This window comes from Artemia sp. Qi Xiang Cuo, chromosome 6, assembly GCF_049724085.1.
Source record: "Artemia sp. Qi Xiang Cuo chromosome 6, ASM4972408v1, whole genome shotgun sequence".
Taxonomy (NCBI): Eukaryota; Metazoa; Arthropoda; class Branchiopoda; order Anostraca; family Artemiidae; genus Artemia; species Artemia sp. Qi Xiang Cuo.
Genome location: NC_142799.1, coordinates 7,076,051 through 7,100,136, shown reverse-complemented (window position 1 = coordinate 7,100,136; position 24,086 = coordinate 7,076,051). Strand labels below are relative to the sequence as shown.

Below are 24,086 nucleotides of genomic sequence, written 5' to 3'. Positions count from 1 at the left end.
TAAAAATGTTACAAATCTCACACTTAATTGGTCGATTTTTCTGGTAATTTGGCACGATTTTTACCTTCGCCTGAGCTAGTGCTAAGATAGGGGTAGAAGGTTTTCACGTACAGGGAAGTTAAACATGTATAAGATTCATAACACATTAGAATAATTGTACCTAACTTATTAGGCATGCAGACCCGCTATATTTTACCTCCCCCACCCCACCTAATGTGCAAATATATAGCCCAAATTTGTTTCTAAAGTATTGTATTTTTATCTTACTTTGGTATATTTCATTAGGATTGAGCGTCAGAGAAACATATTAGAAGAACATTAGGTAGAGCGTATATCATACACGTACCGGATACTAATTTACGAAAACAACCTGATTTAATTATACTTGCACAATCATTTTTTACATTTTCTATTCAAATTAAAAAAAGTGTTTTCTTTCGAGCTTCGCTAGAGAATCTGATACACACACTGTTGTTTGCGTATAATCATTCAAAGACAATAGAATAACAAAACAGAAGATGTCGAAACATTTACTATTGCATAAAAATATTCTAGGGAGGATACCAAATGACGTTGATAATTCTAGAATATTTGGACAAACAAATTTTCAAACTTAGTCCGAGGCAATCTACAAATGCTGTTTGCTCTCAAACGAAGAAAAACACATACTAATGACCGTCATAACTATCTACTTCAGTTCTTCCCTAGAAGTGACGTATGGACGGATGATACATAGACTTATCTATCAACAAATGAAATGACATCATTTTTATATAATCCTTAAAAGGGCTTATCCCAGAATTTGCCTCTCACTCACTCGAACTATTTGTCTTGGCTTTTTCTACAATTAGCCATGTCTTGATGCCTGCAACTACTTGATTTTAATTCAATTGATTTTGAATTAAAATAAGATAAAAATATCTTTCTGCACATGGATAGAGCAGTTGGAGCATCAACTGCTCTATCCATGAGCAGCAAGAAGAGCAGAAGAACAGAGCGAGAACGACTGACAAACACAACAAGTAATGGCAAGCGAGGGTACATAATTTTTAATTTAAAGTGCTAGGCCGTTCTTTTTCCTAGCATTACACTGGCATTGCCCGAAACAAAACCAATTGTATTTGAGTAAGAAATGTATTAGTCATGTAGTACCTCATAAAAAAGCGTCTTCCAACCATTTGCACTGGCATCATGAACCTCCAGAAGAGCAAGAAACTCTTCCTTTAATTCGCCCGAATTAAAGCAAACATAACGACAAATAATCACCAAGAACTTAGATCCAGTCCTGTCAGTACTTTCATCGACTAAACTTGCGGATTTCGCTCTTTTAAGCTTATCACTGAATTTCTCCTGGCAAACCGAGGATACTCATGTATGTCAAGAATGTCGATACTCATGTCAGTGTCATTAAATCGGGAACAGCATAAATTTTTCATGAAGAAAAAAAATAGATCACTAAAAAAATTTGCAACTTATTCAAAAGCGTAACATAAATTAAAAAACGTAACAAAAATGTAATGCTTTTAGGACCGTAATAAAAGGTAGTCTTTTACTTAAAACGTACCAAAAATAGTAAATACGTAAGTTCGGTGGCAGCCAGCACGCAGCTAGGAATATAATCCTCAAGTATTTCGTCAAATATTACATTTTATTTTAATATTTTGGTTACTACGGGCTAGAATTCGTTCCTTGCAAAAATTGTTTGAGGAAAACTTTAATTAAATACCTCTATAAGAAAGGTTATAAGAGTGATTTTGGTAATTGTAGAGGCACTAGCTTAGTTTCTATAGCGAGTAAATCCCTTAGTATGATGACACGACTTACAGATGCTGTAAATAAAATTAATAAAAGAATAGTGTTCTTTTCTTATAATGTCCTTCAAAATAAGCCCTTAAACAGCTCTCTATGAGGTTCTAGTCCCCAACTATCAGCGGAGAAAAGTTTCCTGCATAGGGTTTTCAGCCAAGGCAATTCTAATGACGTTCTTTTTTGTCTCGGTCCAACATCATTTCTAAGGGTTCCAGGCTATTTTGTTTGGTTACTATGGGTCGTGTTCGTCTTTTACTAGATTGCAGCTGCCGCTGCAACCACGATTTTGACGTCATTAGCCCGAGTATAAATTAGTACTACTTACGGATTAGCAGGCTACCCTTCCTCCTACGCCTTCACATTCATTAATAATCGCCAATACAAAGATTTTTTAAACTAGTTATGATGACCATGAAAAAGGTTCCAAAAGAAATCAATCCACAAAATTTGACCAAAGGCTAAGGTAATTTTTGTTTACAAAATTGCAACAAATGCCATCTATAATATCTTTATAGCAAACAATACAACAATAAAATAAGGAATAATATACGGTACACAATAAACAACAAGTAAAGAAAAATAGAGATGAATTTCATTAAGAGCAGACCAAAGCACGATAGAATTTGGGCAGAAACCCTTGACTTGAATGTATTTGCCTTCTCCTCCTAACAGGGGCATCGTTTGGAAGGGGCAATGGGGGGGGGGAGGCAGTTGCCCCACCAATAATTTGGAGAAAAACTATTATATAGCCCTTGCCCCTTGACTATCTAGATATGGACGCCTCTTGCCCCCCCCCCCCCAATAAAGATGCTAGAGCTACGTCCCTGCCTCATAAATTACTGATTCAGCTGGATCCTCTCCCGCCTAACAAATTACATATATTACTATATATTACTATATACTATGTTACATATATTATTATATATTGTGTTCCTGACAATAGTTACTAGTTATTACAACATGCCATTTTCTTGCTAAATCATCGTTCAAATTGATTAGTAAAAATGAATAAATTGAGATAAAGTACCTGTTGCCGACATGTTACATTTTCAATAGTGTAATATTATAAATTTATAAAAATAGTTCGTTCTAACAACTATTTTTCAATAATCAACCCCCCCTTCTTTTTGCAGATGTACCTCTTTCTAAATACTTTAAAAATCCTCAATTTTATCATTCTTCCAACATGCCATCTCTTCCTCACAAACTTTTATCGATGGGCAGAGTTTCTAATCGAAACTCTCGAGGAGGTGCCGGTTGAAGGTTTACTTATGATATGTTCCATGGATCAAAACAAAATAGATGGCGATATTGTTCATATGAAAGTTATAAATTTTCTAAATCGACGGTTTATGCACTTTTTACAATTATATATTTCTGAACTTTTAGCATACTGTAACTCAAACTATGTTCATTTAAAGTCAAAATCATGCATTTACCAGCGGGTAGCTGGTACATAACCTATTTCTTTATAGTCAACTCACATGGCGAGGTTCAAATACATTATTCACACGGTGTTAGTAAAGTGTATGTCCCTTTATTAACGCAAGCTCACACGGCGTTAATGAAGGGAACCTCAGTTTATTGAAATCTGAGAAAAAACCGAATCCCTCCAGCGAGCGGTGCAAATACAGGGGAAACTAAGACAAATTGAACTAGTGAATTAAAAAGCACTATTGTGGTCCCACACCCCGCCCCTCGGAAAATTATCCTGATGAGGACTTTTCCTGATAGGAGGAGGGCTTGTTCACTCCATGGAAATCTCTTGTAGAACAAATTAATAATCCTCCTAGGAGCAGCGGATGTACAGGACTTCCAAATAGGTAGTAGTCGTGTTTGTCCAGGCTTGTCCTATTTGGCATCCAGGTCTAACTGCTATCCAAACCGACAAGCTTGAAAATATTCAGAAGCAGATTTTTGCCATTTGATATTTAGCTTCGTATCTTTTCAGCTAAAGGTTGACTTTGCTGAGTTTAGGGAAGGTTAACAAAGTTCAACTTCTTCCCAAAGGCCCCAGATCAATTTAGGAAAGTGTCCCAAAAACTGTTTCCTGAAAGAGCTGAAAAATTTATGGATTTTTTTTTAACAAAGTTCGTCATCTTTCCAACTACCTCATAATATTTTGTTAAATGATCAGATAAAATGTAGGAACATCTTTATGCACTTTAGTAACACCATGTGATGCGCCAACTAAACAAAATAAAATGCCCAAAATGACTAATTAAAAACGAAAGACTAGTATACTATAATTTTTGTTTCCACCCAATCATGGAATAGCAGCTCAACCGCTTCTACTGTTTGCACCATAATCGTCAAAATAGGAATGTTGCATAGCCTCCTCGGCAGAAATACGATGTGAAGGGTTGCACACAAGGAGCCTCTATAATAATACATATATTATTATAATAATAAAGTATATATAATAATATAATAATAATAAATAATAATATATAAATAAAATATTCCTTTATAATAATAAAGGAGCCTCTATAATAATGAATACGATGACTAAATTGTTAACTAGCAACTATTGAGCTACACGAACTGAGCTTTGAGTTACGTAAAAGGTTTACGGTTTGATTTGCACAATCATCGGCCAAATAGAATTGCTGTATAGCCTTTTCGGTGGTAATGGAAAAAAGCAGCTTTTATAACATACATTATATTAACTAAAAAAATAATACAAAATATTGAGTAGCAATTACTGAGCTAGATAAATTGAGTTATGAGTTACTTGAGAGATTTATGGATTGATTTGCACAATATTAAGCGAAATAGACCGGCTGCATAGCCTTTTCGGTGGTAATACGACGTGAAGTGCTGCGCAAAAGCAGATTTTATGACATAAATTATATTAACTAAAACAATAATTTAGAATATTGAGTAGCAACTATTGAGCTAGACAAATTGAATTATGAGGTACTTAAGAGATTTATGATCTGATTTGCACAATAATCAGCCAAATAGAACTGCTGCATAGCCTTTTTGGTGGTAATACGACGTGAAGTGCTGCACAAAAGCAACTTCCATAACATAAAATATATTAACTAAAAGAACTGCTGGATAGCAACTACGGATTATAGCACAAAAACAGCTTTTATAACATAAAATATATTAAGTAAAACGATAATTAAAAATATTGAGTAGCATCTATTGAGCTTCACAAATTGAGTTATGAGTTGCCTGAGGGGTTTACAGTAGTAAGTTTTTTTATCGTTTTTATTTTGTCTTTTATTTATGTTTTGTTTAATTTAGTGTAGTTTGTTTTGTTTTTCCCTTCTGATAAAAGCTTCCGTAGGTGAAGCCAAAATATTCAGACTTTTATCATTATCAGTGAAAAAAAGGTTTTTTGGGTTATTTCCCCCTGTCTTATTTTTTAAATACTATACCCGTTTTTCTATATTTTTAATTCTTCTTATTTATAAATGGAAAGGCAGTTATCTAAGAAACTAATAACTTTGTACTTTAATTAGAAATTTGCTCTCGGGTCTGGAAATCTTGATGGGGGTCTTTCCTTTTTATCTGACCCAAGGGAACTTAAATCTTAACCTTTTTTGTTATTTTCATTGCCAAATGCCTAATTTTGTTATTTTTGTTATAAAATTGAAAATAAAATTACCTCCCGCCCCTTAAATATGGAAAAATGAATTCTGCCCCTACTCTAATATTTTAGTGAATTGACACACACACACACCCCCCCCCCCCCGTTATAAACGACAAAAAAAATGAAAACACGGGTTGTTTTTAATTCATGACAAGACAGGGGCAATGCAAATAAAATATCATTGCACATAGAAGTTACAGCATAATTCTGCTGTCAAAGTGGAATATTTTTTGAAAGACTACTGGCATTCTTCTAAGTCATTTTTGAATTATCAAATAGCATTTGGATTTAATTTTCTCAATAGTATTGAACAAGGACACCAGTTGGAGAAGACAAGTAGGCAACGACTCCCCCCACCCCCACTTGATCTTAAAAAACACCTTTTTTCGGTATTTTCATTTGACAAATCGACAAAAAAATACTCCCTCCCTATATTTTTAGAATATCCTTTTGTATCTTAATTAAATTAAAAAACGGAGAAATTGAATTTACAAGTCCTCTGTATAGGGAGGAAGGGTGTGATGGTGAAATTCGGCCTGTGAATATTTCAGTCAAAAGTGCAGTAAGTTTATATCGTCTCATTTTCAGGTAGATCAAATAAAACCAAATTTAAACCATTCTCATAAGTCGTGATGGAAGAACCAACAGTAATTTTGAATTCCCCTTGTTCAATAATCTTAATTTTAAACATCTGATCTTTAATGAGACCCTCATGTCAAAGAAAACAAGCACAATCACAAGAGAGTCAATCATAAGAACAATAAACTAAACTAATCAAAGGGCATAATGAATATATTAAGTCGGGAAATGGGTCTTAGGGAAAAGCTAGAAATTTTGACATAGTACCTGTAATAGATCTCGGCCTTTAGGTCCAAGTTTAGGGACAACTTGACTAAGACTTGGCGCAGGAGGGTATATTGAAAATTGTTTGTATTCTGGTAGCTGAGTATGGCCAGGCCACGTTTCTTCCGTAGGGGTTCCTAAGAGCTTAAATATCCGTTTTAATTGATCATCAACATCTGAGCCCGGGAAGAGTGGGCGACCCGCATTTGCTAATTCTGAAATTAAAACACATTCAAATTCTGGAATCTGAAATTCATGAATTGAATCAGAATTCAGAATTAGAGCCAAAAAAACATAACAGGTGGCCCAAATACAGGTGGCCAAGTTTACGTAAATATTTTCCAACCAAGAATGAAAAATGATATCTCGCAAATGGTTTCCAATTTCTTGCTGACAAATATTGACTCTTTCGATAGCATTTTCCACTACTCCACCATTAAAAAGACGTTTTCCATCATTAAAATGACGTTTCTCGTCATTAAAAGGATGACGACAATTTCGTTTAGTTGAGATAAACATAGGCTCTTTTGAAAACATTTCCCAGTATTCCGTCATTGAAATGACGTTTTCCTTCATTAAAATATCACTTTCCTTCATTAAAAGGACGACGACAATTTCGTTTAGTTGAGATAAACATAGGCTCTTTCGAAACCATTTTTCATTATTCCGTCATTGAAATGACGTTTTCCTTCATTAAAAGGATGAAGACCATTTCGTTTAGTTGAGATAACATAGGGTCTTTCGAAAATATTTTCCATTATTCCGTCATTGAAATGACGTTTTCCTTCATTAAAAGGATGAAGACAATTTCGTTTAGTTGAGATAACATAGGGTCTTTCGAAAATATTTTCCATTATTCCGTCATTGAAATGACGTTTTCCTTCATTAGAATATCACTTTACTTCATTAAAAAGACGACGACAATTTCGTTTGGTTGCGATCAATATTGGCTCTTTCAAGAGCATTTTTTATTACTCGGGCATAAAAATGACGTTTTCTGTTGTTAAAATGACGCTTTTCCTTCATTAAACGGATCCAACGGTAATTTCTTTCAGCTAGACAAATAGTGCGCTCTTCCAAGAGCATTTTCAATTGTTCCGGCGTTTACCGTCAATTAAATGACTATTTCCGTCTTTAAAAGGAAGATAGTTTTGTTGAGTTGACATAAATATTGGCTCTTTCAAGAGCATTTCTGTTGTTAAAATGACGCTTTTCCTTCATTAAACGGTCCCAAGGGTAATTTTTTTCAGCTAGACAAACAGTGCGCTCTTCCAAGAGCATTTTCAATTGTTCCGGTGTTTACCGTCAATTAAATGACTATTTCCGTCATTAAAAGGAAGATAGTTTTGTTGAGTTGACATAAATATTGGCTCTTTCAAGAGCATTTCCTATTACTCGAGCATAAAAATGACATTTTCTTTTGTTAAAATAACGCTTTCCCTTCATTAAACGGACTCAACGGCAATTTCTTTCAGCTAGACAAACAGTGCGCTCTTCCAAAGAGCATTTTCAATTGTTCCGGTGTTTACCGTCAAATAAATGACTATTTCCGTCATTAAAAGGAAGATAGTTTTGTTGAGTTGACATAAATATTGGCTCTTTCAAGAGCATTTCCTATTACTCGAGCATAAAAATGACATTTTCTTTTGTTAAAATAACGCTTTCCCTTCATTAAACTGACTCAACGGAAATTTCTTTCAGCTAGACAAACAGTGCGCTATTCCAAGAGCATTTTCAATTGTTCCGGTGTTTACCGTCAATTAAATGACTATTTCCGTCATTAAAAGGAAGATAGTTTTGTTGAGTTGACATAAATATTGGCTCTTTCAAGAGCATTTCCTATTACTCGAGCATAAAAATGACATTTTCTGTTGTTAAAATAACGCTTTCCCTTCATTAAACGGACTCAACGGCAATTTCGTTCAGCTGAGACAAATAGTGCGCTCTTCCAAGAGCATTTTCAATTGTTCCGGCGTTTACCGTCAATTAAATGAATATTTCCGTCTTTAAAAGGAAGATAGTTTTGTTGAGTTGACATAAATATTGGCTCTTTCAAGAGCATTTCCTATTACTCGAGCATAAAAATGACATTTTCTGTTGTTAAAATAACGCTTTCCCTTCATTAAACGGACTCAACGGCAATTTCTTTCAGCTGAGACAAATAGTGCGCTCTTCCAAGAGCATTTTCAATTGTTCTGGCGTTTACCGTCAATTAAATGACTATTTCCGTCTTTAAAAGGAAGATAGTTTTGTTGAGTTGACATAAATATTGGCTCTTTCAAGAGCATTTCCTATTACTCGAGCATAAAAATTACATTTTCTGTTGTTAAAATAACGCTTTCCCTTCATTAAACGGACTCAACGGCAATTTCTTTCAGCTGAGACAAATAGTGCGCTCTTCCAAGAGCATTTACAATTGTTCCGGCGTTTACCGTCAATTAAATGACTATTTCCGTCTTTAAAAGGAAGATAGTTTTGTTGAGTTGACATAAATATTGGCTCTTTCAAGAGCATTTCCTATTACTCGAGCATAAAAATGACATTTTCTGTTGTTAAAATAACGCTTTCCCTTCATTAAACGGACTCAACGGCAATTTCTTTCAGCTGAGACAAATAGTGCGCTCTTCCAAGAGCATTTTCAATTGTTCCGGCGTTTACCGTCAATTAAATGACTATTTCCGTCATTAAAAGGAAGATAGTTTTGTTGAGTTGACATAAATATTGGCTCTTTCAAGAGCATTACCTATTACTCGTGCATAAAAATGACATTTTCTGTTGTTAAAATAACGCTTTCCCTTCATTAAACGGACTCAACGGCAATTTCTTTCAGCTAGACAAACAGTGCGCTCTTCCAAGAGCATTTTCAATTGTTCCGGCGTTTACCGTCAATTAAATGACTATTTCCGTCTTTAAAAGGAAGATAGTTTTGTTGAGTTGACATAAATATTGGCTCTTTCAAGAGCATTTCTGTTGTTAAAATAACGCTTTCCCTTCATTAAACGGACTCAACGGAAATTTCTTTCAGCTAGACAAACAGTGCGCTCTTCCAAGAGCATTTTCAATTGTTCCGGCGTTTACCGTCAATTAAATGACTATTTCCGTCTTTAAAAGGAAGATAGTTTTGTTGAGTTGACATAAATATTGGCTCTTTCAAGAGCATTTCTGTTGTTAAAATAACGCTTTCCCTTCATTAAACGGTCCCAAGGGTAATTTCTTTCAGCTAGACAAACAGTGCGCTCTTCCAAGAGCATTTTCAATTGTTCCGGCGTTTACCGTCAATTAAATGACTATTTCCGTCTTTAAAAGGAAGATAGTTTTGTTGAGTTGACATAAATATTGGCTCTTTCAGGAGCATTTCCTATTACTCGAGCATAAAAATGACATTTTCTGTTGTTAAAATAACGCTTTCCCTTCATTAAACGGACTCAACGGCAATTTCTTTCAGCTGAGACAAATAGTGCGCTCTTCCAAGAGCATTTTCAATTGTTCCGGCGTTTACCGTCAATTAAATGACTATTTCCGTCTTTAAAAGGAAGATAGTTTTGTTGAGTTGACATAAATATTGGCTCTTTCAAGAGCATTTCCTATTACTCGAGCATTAAAATTACATTTTCTGTTGTTAAAATAACGCTTTCCCTTCATTAAACGGACTCAACGGCAATTTCTTTCAGCTGAGACAAATAGTGCGCTCTTCCAAGAGCATTTTCAATTGTTCCGGCGTTTACCGTCAATTAAATGACTATTTCCGTCATTAAAAGGAAGATAGTTTTGTTGAGTTGACATAAATATTGGCTCTTTCAAGAGCATTTCCTATTACTCGAGCATAAAAATGACATTTTCTGTTGTTAAAATAACGCTTTCCCTTCATTAAACGGACTCAACGGCAATTTCTTTCAGCTAGACAAACAGTGCACTCTTCCAAGAGCATTTTCAATTGTTCCGGCGTTTACCGTCAATTAAATGACTATTTCCGTCTTTAAAAGGAAGATAGTTTTGTTGAGTTGACATAAATATTGGCTCTTTCAAGAGCATTTCTGTTGTTAAAATAACGCTTTCCCTTCATTAAACGGTCCCAAGGGTAATTTCTTTCAGCTAGACAAACAGTGCGCTCTTCCAAGAGCATTTTCAATTGTTCCGGTGTTTACCGTCAATTAAATGACTATTTCCGTCTTTAAAAGGAAGATAGTTTTGTTGAGTTGACATAAATATTGGCTCTTTCAAGAGCATTTCCTATTACTCGAGCATAAAAATGACATTTTCTGTTGTTAAAATAACGCTTTCCCTTCATTAAACGGACTCAACGGCAATTTCTTTCAGCTAGACAAACAGTGCGCTCTTCCAAGAGCATTTTCAATTGTTCCGGCGTTTACCGTCAATTAAATGACTATTTCCGTCTTTAAAAGGAATATATTTTTGTTGAGTTGACATAAATATTGGCTCTTTCAAGAGCATTTCCTGTTATGTTAAAATAACGCTTTCCCTTCATTAAACGGTCCCAAGGGTAATTTCTTTCAGCTAGACAAACAATGCGCTCTTCCAAGAGCATTTTCAATTGTTCCGGCGTTTACCGTCAATTAAATGACTATTTCCGTCTTTAAAAGGAAGATAGTTTTGTTGAGTTGACATAAATATTGGCTCTTTCAAGAGCATTTCCTATTACTCTAGCATAAAAATGACATTTTCTGTTGTTAAAATAACGCTTTCCCGTCATTAAACGGACTCAACGGCAATTTCTTTCAGCTGAGACAAATAGTGCGCTCTTCCAAGAGCATTTTCAATTGTTCCGGCGTTTACCGTCAATTAAATGACTATTTCCGTCTTTAAAAGGAAGATAGTTTTGTTGAGTTGACATAAATATTGGCTCTTTCAAGAGCATTACCTATTACTCGAGCATAAAAATGACATTTTCTGTTGTTAAAATAACGCTTTCCCTTCATTAAACGGACTCAACGGCAATTTCTTTCAGATAGACAAACAGTGCGCTCTTCCAAGAGCATTTTCAATTGTTCCGGCGTTTACCGTCAATTAAATGACTATTTCCGTCTTTAAAAGGAAGATAGTTTTGTTGAGTTGACATAAATATTGGCTCTTTCAAGAGCATTTCTGTTGTTAAAATAACGCTTTCCCTTCATTAAACGGACTCAACGGCAATTTCTTTCAGCTAGACAAACAGTGCGCTCTTCCAAGAGCATTTTCAATTGTTCCGGTGTTTACCGTCAATTAAATGACTATTTCCGTCATTAAAAGGAAGATAGTTTTGTTGAGTTGACATAAATATTGGCTCTTTCAAGAGCATTTCTGTTGTTAAAATAACGCTTTCCCTTCATTAAACGGTCCCAAGGGTAATTTCTTTCAGCTGAGACAAACAGTGCGCTCTTCCAAGAGCATTTTCAATTGTTCCGGCGTTTACCGTCAATTAAATGACTATTTCCGTCTTTAAAAGGAAGATAGTTTTGTTGAGTTGACATAAATATTGGCTCTTTCAGGAGCATTTCCTATTACTCGAGCATAAAAATGACATTTTCTGTTGTTAAAATAACGCTTTCCCTTCATTAAACGGACTCAACGGCAATTTCTTTCAGCTGAGACAAATAGTGCGCTCTTCCAAGAGCATTTTCAATTGTTCCGGCGTTTACCGTCAATTAAATGACTATTTCCGTCTTTAAAAGGAAGATAGTTTTGTTGAGTTGACATAAATATTGGCTCTTTCAAGAGCATTTCCTATTACTCGAGCATAAAAATTACATTTTCTGTTGTTAAAATAACGCTTTCCCTTCATTAAACGGACTCAACGGCAATTTCTTTCAGCTGAGACAAACAGTGCGCTCTTCCAAGAGCATTTTCAATTGTTCCGGCGTTTACCGTCAATTAAATGACTATTTCCGTCATTAAAAGGAAGATAGTTTTGTTGAGTTGACATAAATATTGGCTCTTTCAAGAGCATTTCCTATTACTCGAGCATAAAAATGACATTTTCTGTTGTTAAAATAACGCTTTCCCTTCATTAAACGGACTCAACGGCAATTTCTTTCAGCTAGACAAACAGTGCGCTCTTCCAAGAGCATTTTCAATTGTTCCGGCGTTTACCGTCAATTAAATGACTATTTCCGTCTTTAAAAGGAAGATAGTTTTGTTGAGTTGACATAAATATTGGCTCTTTCAAGAGCATTTCTGTTGTTAAAATAACGCTTTCCCTTCATTAAACGGTCCCAAGGGTAATTTCTTTCAGCTAGACAAACAGTGCGCTCTTCCAAGAGCATTTTCAATTGTTCCGGCGTTTACCGTCAATTAAATGACTATTTCCGTCTTTAAAAGGAAGATAGTTTTGTTGAGTTGACATAAATATTGGCTCTTTCAGGAGCATTTCCTATTACTCGAGCATAAAAATGACATTTTCTGTTGTTAAAATAACGCTTTCCCTTCATTAAACGGACTCAACGGCAATTTCTTTCAGCTGAGACAAATAGTGCGCTCTTCCAAGAGCATTTTCAATTGTTCCGGCGTTTACCGTCAATTAAATGACTATTTCCGTCTTTAAAAGGAAGATAGTTTTGTTGAGTTGACATAAATATTGGCTCTTTCAAGAGCATTTCCTATTACTCGAGCATTAAAATTACATTTTCTGTTGTTAAAATAACGCTTTCCCTTCATTAAACGGACTCAACGGCAATTTCTTTCAGCTGAGACAAATAGTGCGCTCTTCCAAGAGCATTTTCAATTGTTCCGGCGTTTACCGTCAATTAAATGACTATTTCCGTCTTTAAAAGGAAGATAGTTTTGTTGAGTTGACATAAATATTGGCTCTTTCAAGAGCATTTCCTATTACTCGAGCATAAAAATGACATTTTCTTTTGTTAAAATAACGCTTTCCCTTCATTAAACGGACTCAACGGCAATTTCTTTCAGCTAGACAAACAGTGCGCTCTTCCAAGAGCATTTTCAATTGTTCCGGTGTTTACCGTCAATTAAATGACTATTTCCGTCTTTAAAAGGAAGATAGTTTTGTTGAGTTGACATAAATATTGGCTCTTTCAAGAGCATTTCTGTTGTTAAAATAACGCTTTCCCTTCATTAAACGGTCCCAAGGGTAATTTCTTTCAGCTAGACAAACAGTGCGCTCTTCCAAGAGCATTTTCAATTGTTCCGGTGTTTACCGTCAATTAAATGACTATTTCCGTCTTTAAAAGGAAGATAGTTTTGTTGAGTTGACATAAATATTGGCTCTTTCAAGAGCATTTCCTATTACTCGAGCATAAAAATGACATTTTCTTTTGTTAAAATAACGCTTTCCCTTCATTAAACGGACTCAACGGCAATTTCTTTCAGCTAGACAAACAGTGCGCTCTTCCAAGAGCATTTTCAATTGTTCCGGCGTTTACCGTCAATTAAATGACTATTTCCGTCTTTAAAAGGAATATATTTTTGTTGAGTTGACATAAATATTGGCTCTTTCAAGAGCATTTCTGTTGTTAAAATAACGCTTTCCCTTCATTAAACGGTCCCAAGGGTAATTTCTTTCAGCTAGACAAACAATGCGCTCTTCCAAGAGCATTTTCAATTGTTCCGGCGTTTACCGTCAATTAAATGACTATTTCCGTCTTTAAAAGGAAGATAGTTTTGTTGAGTTGACATAAATATTGGCTCTTTCAAGAGCATTTCTGTTGTTAAAATAACGCTTTCCCTTCATTAAACGGTCCCAAGGGTAATTTCTTTCAGCTAGACAAACAATGCGCTCTTCCAAGAGCATTTTCAATTGTTCCGGCGTTTACCGTCAATTAAATGACTATTTCCGTCTTTAAAAGGAAGATAGTTTTGTTGAGTTGACATAAATATTGGCTCTTTCAGGAGCATTTCCATTACTCGAGCATAAAAATGACATTTTCTGTTGTTAAAATAACGCTTTCCCTTCATTAAACGGTCCCAAGGGGAATTTCTTTCAGCTAGACAAACAGTGCGCTCTTCCAAGAGCATTTTCAATTGTTCCGGCGTTTACCGTCAATTAAATGACTATTTCCGTCTTTAAAAGGAAGATAGTTTTGTTGAGTTGACATAAATATTGGCTCTTTCAGGAGCATTTCCATTACTCGAGCATAAAAATGACATTTTCTGTTGTTAAAATAACGCTTTCCCTTCATTAAACGGTCCCAAGGGTAATTTCTTTCAGCTAGACAAACAGTGCGCTCTTCCAAGAGCATTTTCAATTGTTCCGGCGTTTACCGTCAATTAAATGACTATTTCCGTCTTTAAAAGGAAGATAGTTTTGTTGAGTTGACATAAATATTGGCTCTTTCAGGAGCATTTCCATTACTCGAGCATAAAAATGATATTTTCTGTTGTTAAAATAACGCTTTCCCTTCATTAAACGGTCCCAACGGCAATTTCTTTCAGCTAGACAAACAGTGCGCTCTTCCAAGAGCATTTTCAATTGTTCCGGTGTTTACCGTCAATTAAATGACTATTTCCGTCATTAAAAGGAAGATAGTTTTGTTGAGTTGACATAAATATTGGCTCTTTCAAGAGCATTTCCTATTACTCGAGCATAAAAATGACATTTTCTGTTGTTAAAATAACGCTTTCCCTTCATTAAACGGACCCAACGGCAATTTCTTTCAGCTGAGACAAATAGTGCGCTCATCCAAGAGCATTTTCAATTGTTCCGGCGTTTACCGTCAACTAAATGACTATTTCCGTCATTAAAAGGAAGATAGTTTTGTTGAGTTGACATAAATTTGTTTTATCTGTGCAAAACGAGCTTGTCTCTCTGCCAAATATTGGTATACTTTGTATGTTATGTATATATGATTGAAAAATGAATGAATCTGAGCCTGAACCGAAAATTTTACTTTTAAGTTTGCATGTTATATGAGAGAACCTGAATTTTCGCCACATATTCAAGTTCAAAACAGAATGAAGCAAAACTATCAAGGCCCCAAGGGTTTCGTTCTTCTATCGCGTGTTTAGAAGAAGGGCACATCTACACATTAAATGTAGAAAAAATAATCGTTTTTTCTTGGGGGAAGGGGCAACGAAAACGGAGTTCCTTTATTGCTATTTTTCACGAAATTCCCCACAGTAATTAGTGCAATTGTTTACCTTTTGGAGCGGGCATCAGCCTCTAAGACTGCCCCCTAGATCAACCCCCAATTTAGTATTTCATGTACTACATAGTAAATATTGTGCATCTTTCTTAGTTACTAATCACTCTCGCTTGCCTCATTCTAGCGAGAGAAGGTTTTGAAACCAGAATTATTTCCATAAAAATGTATTTTTTACAGAATTTCAAACACAAGAAGATATTTGCAAGAATTTGTGAATTTCAAGGAAGTATCAAAAAACAACATTGTAGAAAACGGATTTTTTTACAGTTTGGGTACACTAGAAACTAGCAACGAAATATTTTTTCGGTTTCTTATTATTACTATAATTAAAAAAAATTAGGCTATTGCTTCGATAAAAAAGACAAAAAGAAGGAAGCGAAATCAAGCTTTATACATACCAGCAAAAATGCAGCCTGCCGACCACATATCAATAGAAGTAGTGTAGAGCTTTGCTCCAAAAAGGACATCAGGTGGCCGATACCAAAGCGTCACAACTTCAGCTGAATAACACCGGACAGGAATACCATAGGCTCTTGCTAATCCAAAATCAGCTAACTTTAAATCTCCATTCTGTAGATTAAAATAGATTGAAAAAAATGGTGAAAAGTCCATAGAAAAAAACAAATTCGGTTCAGAGTGCAAGGACATTGTAAAATTGGCATCGTCCCCTGCTCCAAGAATAAACGATTAATTTTGTCTACATGCTAAATTTTTTTCTATATTTTAGCTTAATTTTACGTGTATTAGGTTGTTGAATTATTGGTTTTGTAAATTAATCCACAGAGAGAACGAAAATAACAAAGTTTCTTCGAGGCTCTTAACTTCAGACACACCTTACAATGGGGTTGCTAAAGCGGCGTTCACAAGCGTGTTTAGCTAGAATCCCATGTTTAGACACGTGTCAAGCCAGAATTCAATGTCTAGGCAACGACCGTTCACAAGTAAAATTCGGCGCCTAGCTAGACACGCTAGACAAGGTGCTTGGCTAGATATTGTGTTCTAGACTCTAGAACTCAATGTCTAGGATTTTCGATTACAGCCAATCAGAATGTCTCAAGTTCCACTATTTTCATCATTTATGTTTATATTTTAAAACTGAAATTCAATTTTGTTTTCTCATTAATTGTTTTTTGTTTTTTTTTTTCATTTTAGGCAAGACCAGACATAACAGTGAAGCACACTAAGGCAATTGTTTCGCTTATCTCATCCATTATCTTGTGACAGTAAAAATAGGGATTACAATTTTGAAACTTTTGCTCGCATAAGCTCTCTTGATTGGCTATAAATGACAATTTGAAACTATATTTGTAGTTTTAGCTAAGCACCGAATTTTACTTGTGAACGATCGTTGCCTAGACATTGAATTCTGGCGAGACACGTGTCTAGACACGGGATTCTAGCTAGACACGCTTGTGAAGGCCGCTTAAATGAATTTTTAAGGTGAACTTTTCAAGGCATTATCATTTGTTAAGTTGGGAGTCTTTTCAGATGTTTGCCTTTGGTCATAGTTTTAATTTGTAGTTATTTTGAAAAAAATATCGGTCAAATTATGAGGGTTCTTTTGAGTGTTTTTTTTTTCGTATGTGTGCTTGCCATCCGTCATGCTCTATTTCGGATGAATTCTTATATTTTCTATATAATTCACCTAATTTCAACCCTTTTTTGCTTAATTTCTACCCTAATTAAAACGTTAATCGGAATCCCCGTGAATTGTGTTTTGTTTACAAACCTGAAGCCAGTTGACTGCTTATTCACATAATGTTAGGGTCTTCAAAATTTGTTATTTACTTATTGTTCCAAATGGATCAACTAGGAGGACCAACTGGAGGAGGGAGCAAGAAGATGTATGAGGGGGCTAGTTATTTTTTTGAATTTTATTCTTTAGATTTTGAAAAATACCTTCTCTTCGGTATTTTTCACAAAAAAAATGAAAAGTCACAGACCCAAGGTTTTGGAAAAAGATCCTCCAGAGCCACTGCTAGCATAAAGCTAGCAAAGTAAGTCTTATAGAGCATTTTAGCATCATCTCATGACGTCATGTAGATACGTCATAAAAACCGAAATGAAACAAAAAAAAATGTAATTTTTATCAACAATTATTTTGGAGCTATGAAGGGTAAGGAAAAAAGATCCTCCAGAGCCACTGCTAGCATAATGCTAGCAAAGTAAGTCTTATAGAGCATTTTAGCATCATGTCATGGCGTCATGTCATACGTCATAAAAACAGAAATGAAATAAAAAAAAATATAATTTTTATCAACAATTATTTTATTGCTATGAAGGATAAGGAAAAAAGATCCTCCAGAGCTACTGCTAGCATAATGCTAGCAAAGTAAGTCTTATTGAGCATTTTAGCATCATGTCATAACTTCATGTACATATACGTCATAAAAACAGAAATTAAACAAAAAAAAAAATGTAATTTTTATCAACAATTATTTTGGTGCTATGAAAGATAAGGAAAAAAGATCCTCCAGAGCCACTGCTAGCATAATGCTAGCAAAGTAAGTCTTACAGAGCATTTTAGCATCATGTCGTGACGTCCTAATCATTTGTCAACAATTATTTTGGTGCTATGAAGGATAAGCAAAAAGGATAAAGATCATCTATGAGTAAAGTAAAAAGTATAAGGCATATAGGACGTGGAATCGACGTCTCAGTTGTTGGGTCTTTTTTTACCAGGGCAAATCTTTCGTCCAGCTTTACCGTAGCCGGGAGCGACCCCTTGGTACGTATGGCCAAGCTGAGCATCAATACAAGAACTTTATTTTAAGTTGGGGTTGAAAGGGGAAGAAACAAAATGGATTTTGAGTTTAAAGGGGAGGGTTGATTGATATTGGGGAAGAAAGAGGAAATTTAGGGGTCACAATGTTAACCCAGACCCTTGTCCGATGTGTGGGGAAGATGAAGAGGATAATTTTCACTTTTGGGGGAATTGTAAGGAATTGGCAGATCTGAGAAATGAGTGTTTTTCATTAGTGTTGACAGATAGAAGGTAAGTGGAAGGTTTCGTGAAGATTCATATATAAGTACGTTTTTTCTTTTTAATTTACTTGTGTCTTTTTTGGTTTTTTAATGTATATGTTTTGTATTTTTCCTATGGCCCGACGACTTTTTTTGGAAAAACATGCATATATACCTACACTATGCTACCACAGGGTGGTGCTACCAAGACGGATTCAGAAAGGGTACATTTGTATGAGCTGTAGATTCTAAATGAGGTATTAATCTCTCAACAACCTTACAGTAGCCTATTAGTCTTGGTAAAAAAAAATGAGATAAAGGAGATACATCACTACTACCCATGCAAAAAAACGATTTTCCTTATTTTTCAAGACGAGGGTGGGGGGGGGGGGTTCAAAAATTCCACTATTAGATTTTTTACCACGATGATTCCAATACTGTGGTTTCTTTTCTATTTGCCGCCATTTTTAAAAAAAATCCAAGCTCTTTTTCAAAACTATCATTTGTTCTTGCAATAAACTTTTACAGTTAAGATAAATTTTTTGGGGAATTGTAAGGAATTGGCAGATCTGAGAAATTAGTGTTTTTCGTTAGTGCTGACAGATAGAAGGTGGGTGGAAGGGATTGTAGGACCATGAATTGAAACGACATTAAGGAATCTGGCTAAGTATGTTGATGAAGGGCTGATACATCGTGAAAGATGTATCTCTTTATAAATAATTTCGTGAAGATTCATTTATAAGTAGTTTTTTTTCTTTTTAATTTATCCAAGCTCTTTTTCAAAACTATCATTTGTTCTTGCAATAAATTTTTACAGTTAAGATAAATCTATACAATAGTTATCATTCTTGATCTATCTAACTAAAAATATTAAGTCACGACAATTTTTTTTGTAACTTTCGTTTGCTATGGTCTGTGGTTCGCTCTTTAATAGGTTGCAGTAGCTGCTGCTGCAACCACGATTTTCCCCTTAATTAATCGAAAACAGACCCACGTTGAACCTTAATTATGGGAATTAAAAAATTGAACAAAAATCAGTTTAAATAATATTGCATACCGCTGTCGTCACGGGCGCACAATGATAGTACTACTATCACTACAACTACAAGTACTAATCAGCGTTGCCAACACCTTGGGATCACCTTTGCCACTATTACAACTCAAAATGTACGCAAAGAGATTAATTTGTATCACCTGAACAGCAGGTTAAAAACTTTCGGTAAACTATAAATTAAACATATACCCCAGTCAGGAAGGAGCAAGTAAAACCAAAATGTACTCGAGAATTTGTATTGAACCAAAACATTTCCGAATGTGCTGAATTGTACCAGGAACTCTAAATTATACCAATTTTACCGCGCTGCCAACGCTGGTCACACTAAGCTACCCGAGGCCAACGCAGCTCCAGGTGCACCTTTTATCTAAATTATGATGTTTGATACACGTATCTATTAGTATTACTGTTACTTTTTTAATATTCGAATTTATTTCTAGTTTTACGATGATGGATGTAAAAATAGGAAAATAGTTGTGTGCTTTTATTTCTGTATAGCTCTAATTCTTCTATAGAGGTTTTTTTTTTTTTCCTTTTACTATGATTTGGTAAGATTTCGTCATAGGTCTATTATGTATTCGCCAATTACCCAAGGACAGCCACAATTTGGGGGCTTTTGGGAATTGATTTGTATTTATTTTAATTGTGTTTACTCATTCATTTTATTTTTATCTTATTCATAAATTAATTTAAAACAAGTAGTTTAACTATATGATTTAACTATTTAATTTAATTAAGTATTTCATTTCAATATTAATTTTAGTAGTGAAATTAAAATACTTAATTGAATGCTATTTGCTGCATGTACCAAAGAGTATTGGTAACTTACAAAAGCGGGAACTGGCACTAGTGTCAACGAAAAAAGACCCTCAACACCATCTAGCATATGACGACACTCGGCATTTTTTTGAAAGAAAAAAAGAAGAGAAACTAGTAATATATATGTATTGCATTTATTTTCTGGCATCATTTGCCAATCATGGTAGCAGCAGCAGCTGCAACTTAGTAAAGAACGAACTCCATTTCATAGCAACCGACAATCTAAAACATGTTTTGAAAAAAGAACTATCAAGTGACGAAGAAACACTATTTGAAGCTGATTCAGGAATGGTAAATGTTATTTCAGCTAACCTTAATAGCGAAACTTTATTGCGAAAACAAATGCATGGGAATTTCACAGAATAACCTGAAATCGCCCCCCCCCTAAAACGGTGTCAAATGAAAATAACAGCTGTACCATTGGAGTCACCATGGTCGAAAACCCCACACAAACGAAATCCCATTTTGTACAACAAGGAAAATCACTTTTTCGCACGGAAAGAAGTTATGTTTCGATTTTTTAAATCTATTTTTCTATGAGTGATCGTACTGAAGCAGTGGTCATAGAATGTTGAGAGATGACTCATTTGAAAGAAAATCCCATATCCAGGTTCTGTTTTAAGTAATAGAATTTAATATTAAAAATAAATTCATTTTTTGACATTGAAGTCAAAATCCATTGTCAAATTACCTTCAATCAAATTCTGCAAAGCATACTTAAAGCTCACACTTTATGGAACTAGGGTATTTCAGGCTCAAGGGACTTCCTACAATGGACAAAATATTTCCCCTAGGTATGTGCCTACATCATGGAAAACGACTGAAATCGAACATCTTAGTGACAAAAAGCCTCATCATTAGTAAGTTGGCTTGTTAAAAAGAAGATTTTGGGGTTTCGAATATTTCTGAAAGACAGAGCGATACTGGCAATTTTCAAATCGTCTAAGCAGCGAGAATATAAAAGAAACCCCTTTGGTAAGGGATACAACAATGAAAACATCTGCGTTAGATACCTTTCGGCCATCTAATAACCAAAAATAAAATTTTTGTGACACCACCTGTCAAAACAGGGCTCTAATTTCAGCAATAATTCTACATTTCGGAATTCATTTTAAATTTATACCAGTTTCAGAATTAATAGAGTCGAGACAGAATTTCCTCCCCTGGGGACGTACCTCCATCATAGACAAAATTTTAAACTCCAATTTTATTTTTTAATTATCAAGGAGAACCTAAGGAGAAGCTTCAAATCTCTCTGAAAGATAGCATGATACTGGCAATGTACCAATCATCTTAGCAGCCTCAGTACGGGCTTTAACAATGAAATTCTCCGTTCTACCCCTTTTTCAGCCATATCTATTTTAAAAATAATCCTATTATTATATCAATTTCAGATTTAACAGACTAAACACAGAGATCCTTTTCCCTAGGAATATGCCTCCATCATTAAAAAAAAAATAATCCAATTCATCCAACATCATAGGCAGCGCGCTAGCGCTGCCTAAGTAAAGAACGATGTGGGCACACTGTGTTGTTTTTTGGTTGTTTTTTTTTCTCCATACCCGGGCACTTCGTATCGAAGGAGTTGTCGTAGAGAGTTCGAAAAGGGCTCATTCGATTGCAAATTGGAGTTGCTAGTGCCCTTTTTGATAGTCGAAAGTGATTGGAGGGCAACTAGCCCCCCCCCCCGCCCATCATTCCCCAAACACATCCAATCAAAATTTTGAGATAGCCATTTTGTTCAGCGTATGTGATTTCCAAATAGAAAATATCTTTTTGAGGAGGACACTCCCCCACAACCCTCAGGGCAAGTGTTTTAAGTTATGCCCTGGGGGCATATAAGGCGTTGTCGTAGAAACTTCAAAAAAGGCTCATTCGATTGGAAATTCAAAGGGCTAATGTCCTTTTTAATAGTCGAAAGTGATTGGAGGGCAACTATCCTCCCCACGCCCATCATTCCCCCAAACACATTAAATCAAGATTTTGAGATAACCATTTTGTTGAGCGTAGTTGATTTCCAGATAGAAAATATCTTTTTGAGGAGGAAACTTCCCTAAAACCCTAGGGGCCAGTGTTTTAAGCTATGCACTGTGGGCATGTATAATTTTTACATAAGGCATTGTCGTAGAAATTTCAATAAAGGATCATTTGATTGGAAGTTCAAAGAGCTATTGCCCGTATTATTAGTCAAAGGGGATTCACGGGGACCTAGCCCCCCCCCCCCGCGCCGTTCATTCCCCCAAATACATTCAATCAAAATTTTGAGATAGCCATTTTGTCCAGCGTAGTTGATTTTCATATAGAAAATATGTTTTTGAGGAGGACACTCCCCTACAATCCTCGGGGGACGGGTTTTAAGTTATGCGCTGGGGGCATATAAGATTTTTATAGAAGGCGTTATCGTAGAAACTTCAAGAAAGGCTAATTCAATTGGAAATTCAAACGGCTAGTGCCCCTTTTCATAGTCGAAAGTGATTGGAGGGCAACTAGCCCCCCCCCCCCCAGCCGTCATTCCCCCAAACACATCCAATCAAAATTTTGAGACAGCCATTTTGTTCAGAGTAGTTGATTTCCAGGTAGAAAATATGTTTTTTAGGAGGACACTCCCCCACAACCCTCGGGGCAAGGGTTATAAACTATGCCCTGGGGGCATATAAGGTTTTTATAGAAGGTGTTGTCGTAGAGACTTCAAAAAAGGTTCATTCGATTGGAAATTCAAAGGGCTAGTGCCCTTTTTGATAGTTGAAAGTTATTGGACGGTAACTAACCCCCTTCTCACGTCCACCTTTTCCCCAAACACATCCAATCAAAATTTTGAGATAGCCATTTTGTTCAACGTAGTTTAAAGTTCTGGAAAGTAGGTCTTTGAGGATGACACCCCTCACAGACCTCAGGACAAGGATTATAAGTTATGCCCTGGGGCATATACAGTTTTTATAGAACACGTTGTCGTAAAAACTTCAAAAGGGCTCATTCGACTATAAATTGGAATGGCTAGTGTCGTCTTTGATAGTTGTAAGTAATTGGAAGGCAAGTAAAACCCCTTCCACGCCCACCATTTCCCCAAACACATCCAATCAAAATTTTGAAATAGCCATTTTGTTCCACGCAGTTAAGTTCAGAAAATTATACCTTTGAGAAGGACACTCCCCTCACAGTCTTCAGAGCAAGGGTTATAAGTTATGCCCTGGGGGCATACAAGTTTTTATTGAAATCTCTATCGTAGAAACTTGAAAAAGGGCTCATTCAATTGGAAATTCAAAGGCCTAGTGCCCTTTTTAATAATCGAAAGTGATTTGAGGGCAACTAGCCCCCCTCTCTCGCCCACCTTTCCCCCAAAAATTTTTAGATAGCCATTTTGTTCAGTGTTGTGGATTTCCAGATAGAAATTATGTTTTTGAGGAGGAAACTCCCCCACAGCCCTCAGTGTATATGTGTTTTTTTTTTTACGCGTCGTCGTAGAAACTTCAAAAAGGGCTCATTTGATTGGAAATTGAAATGGCTATTTCAATTGTGGGCACTCCCCCCCCACAGTCTTAAGGGCAAGGGTTATAAGTTACGCCCTGTGAGTAAATATCGTTTTTCTACAAAAGGGTGCCTCAGAAGCTTAAAAAAGAGCCCATTTATTAGGAAAAGGTGTAGCAGGTTGCCATTCTTGAGATTTAACAGTGAATTGAGAACAACAAACCCCCCTCTCACGCCCACCTTTTCCCCAAACGCATCAAATAAGATTTTTCAGATAGCCATTTCGTTCCACGTAGTTAAATTTCAGGAAATTATATCATTGAGCAGGACACTACCCTCACATTCTTCAGAGCAAGGATTTTAAGTTATGCCTTGGGGGCATATAAGTTTTTATTAAAATCTTTGTCGTAAAAACTTGAAAAAGGGCTCA

At 35.6% G+C, this 24,086-nt stretch overlaps 2 protein-coding genes across 2 annotated transcripts in view; one reads left to right on the top strand and one right to left on the bottom strand.

Annotated features, from left to right (window-relative positions):
• The window catches only part of LOC148950821 (sperm-associated antigen 7), an 86,275-nt gene extending 69,650 nt beyond the window's left edge, over positions 1-16,625 (top strand). The window contains exon 7 of the mRNA XM_089090469.1: positions 16,507-16,625. The gene's annotated coding sequence lies outside the window, so the exon portion shown is untranslated. The remainder of the gene's footprint in view (positions 1-16,506) is intronic.
• Positions 2,310-24,086, bottom strand: part of Cdk5 (Cyclin-dependent kinase 5) — a 67,964-nt gene continuing 46,187 nt past the window's right edge. The window contains exons 4-6 of the mRNA XM_089090467.1: positions 15,753-15,924; positions 6,260-6,471; positions 2,310-4,189 (exon numbers count right to left, since the gene is read on the bottom strand). Coding sequence (XP_088946593.1) covers positions 4,091-4,189; positions 6,260-6,471; positions 15,753-15,924 — 483 coding nt within the window. The 3' untranslated portion in view covers positions 2,310-4,090. The remainder of the gene's footprint in view (positions 4,190-6,259; positions 6,472-15,752; positions 15,925-24,086) is intronic.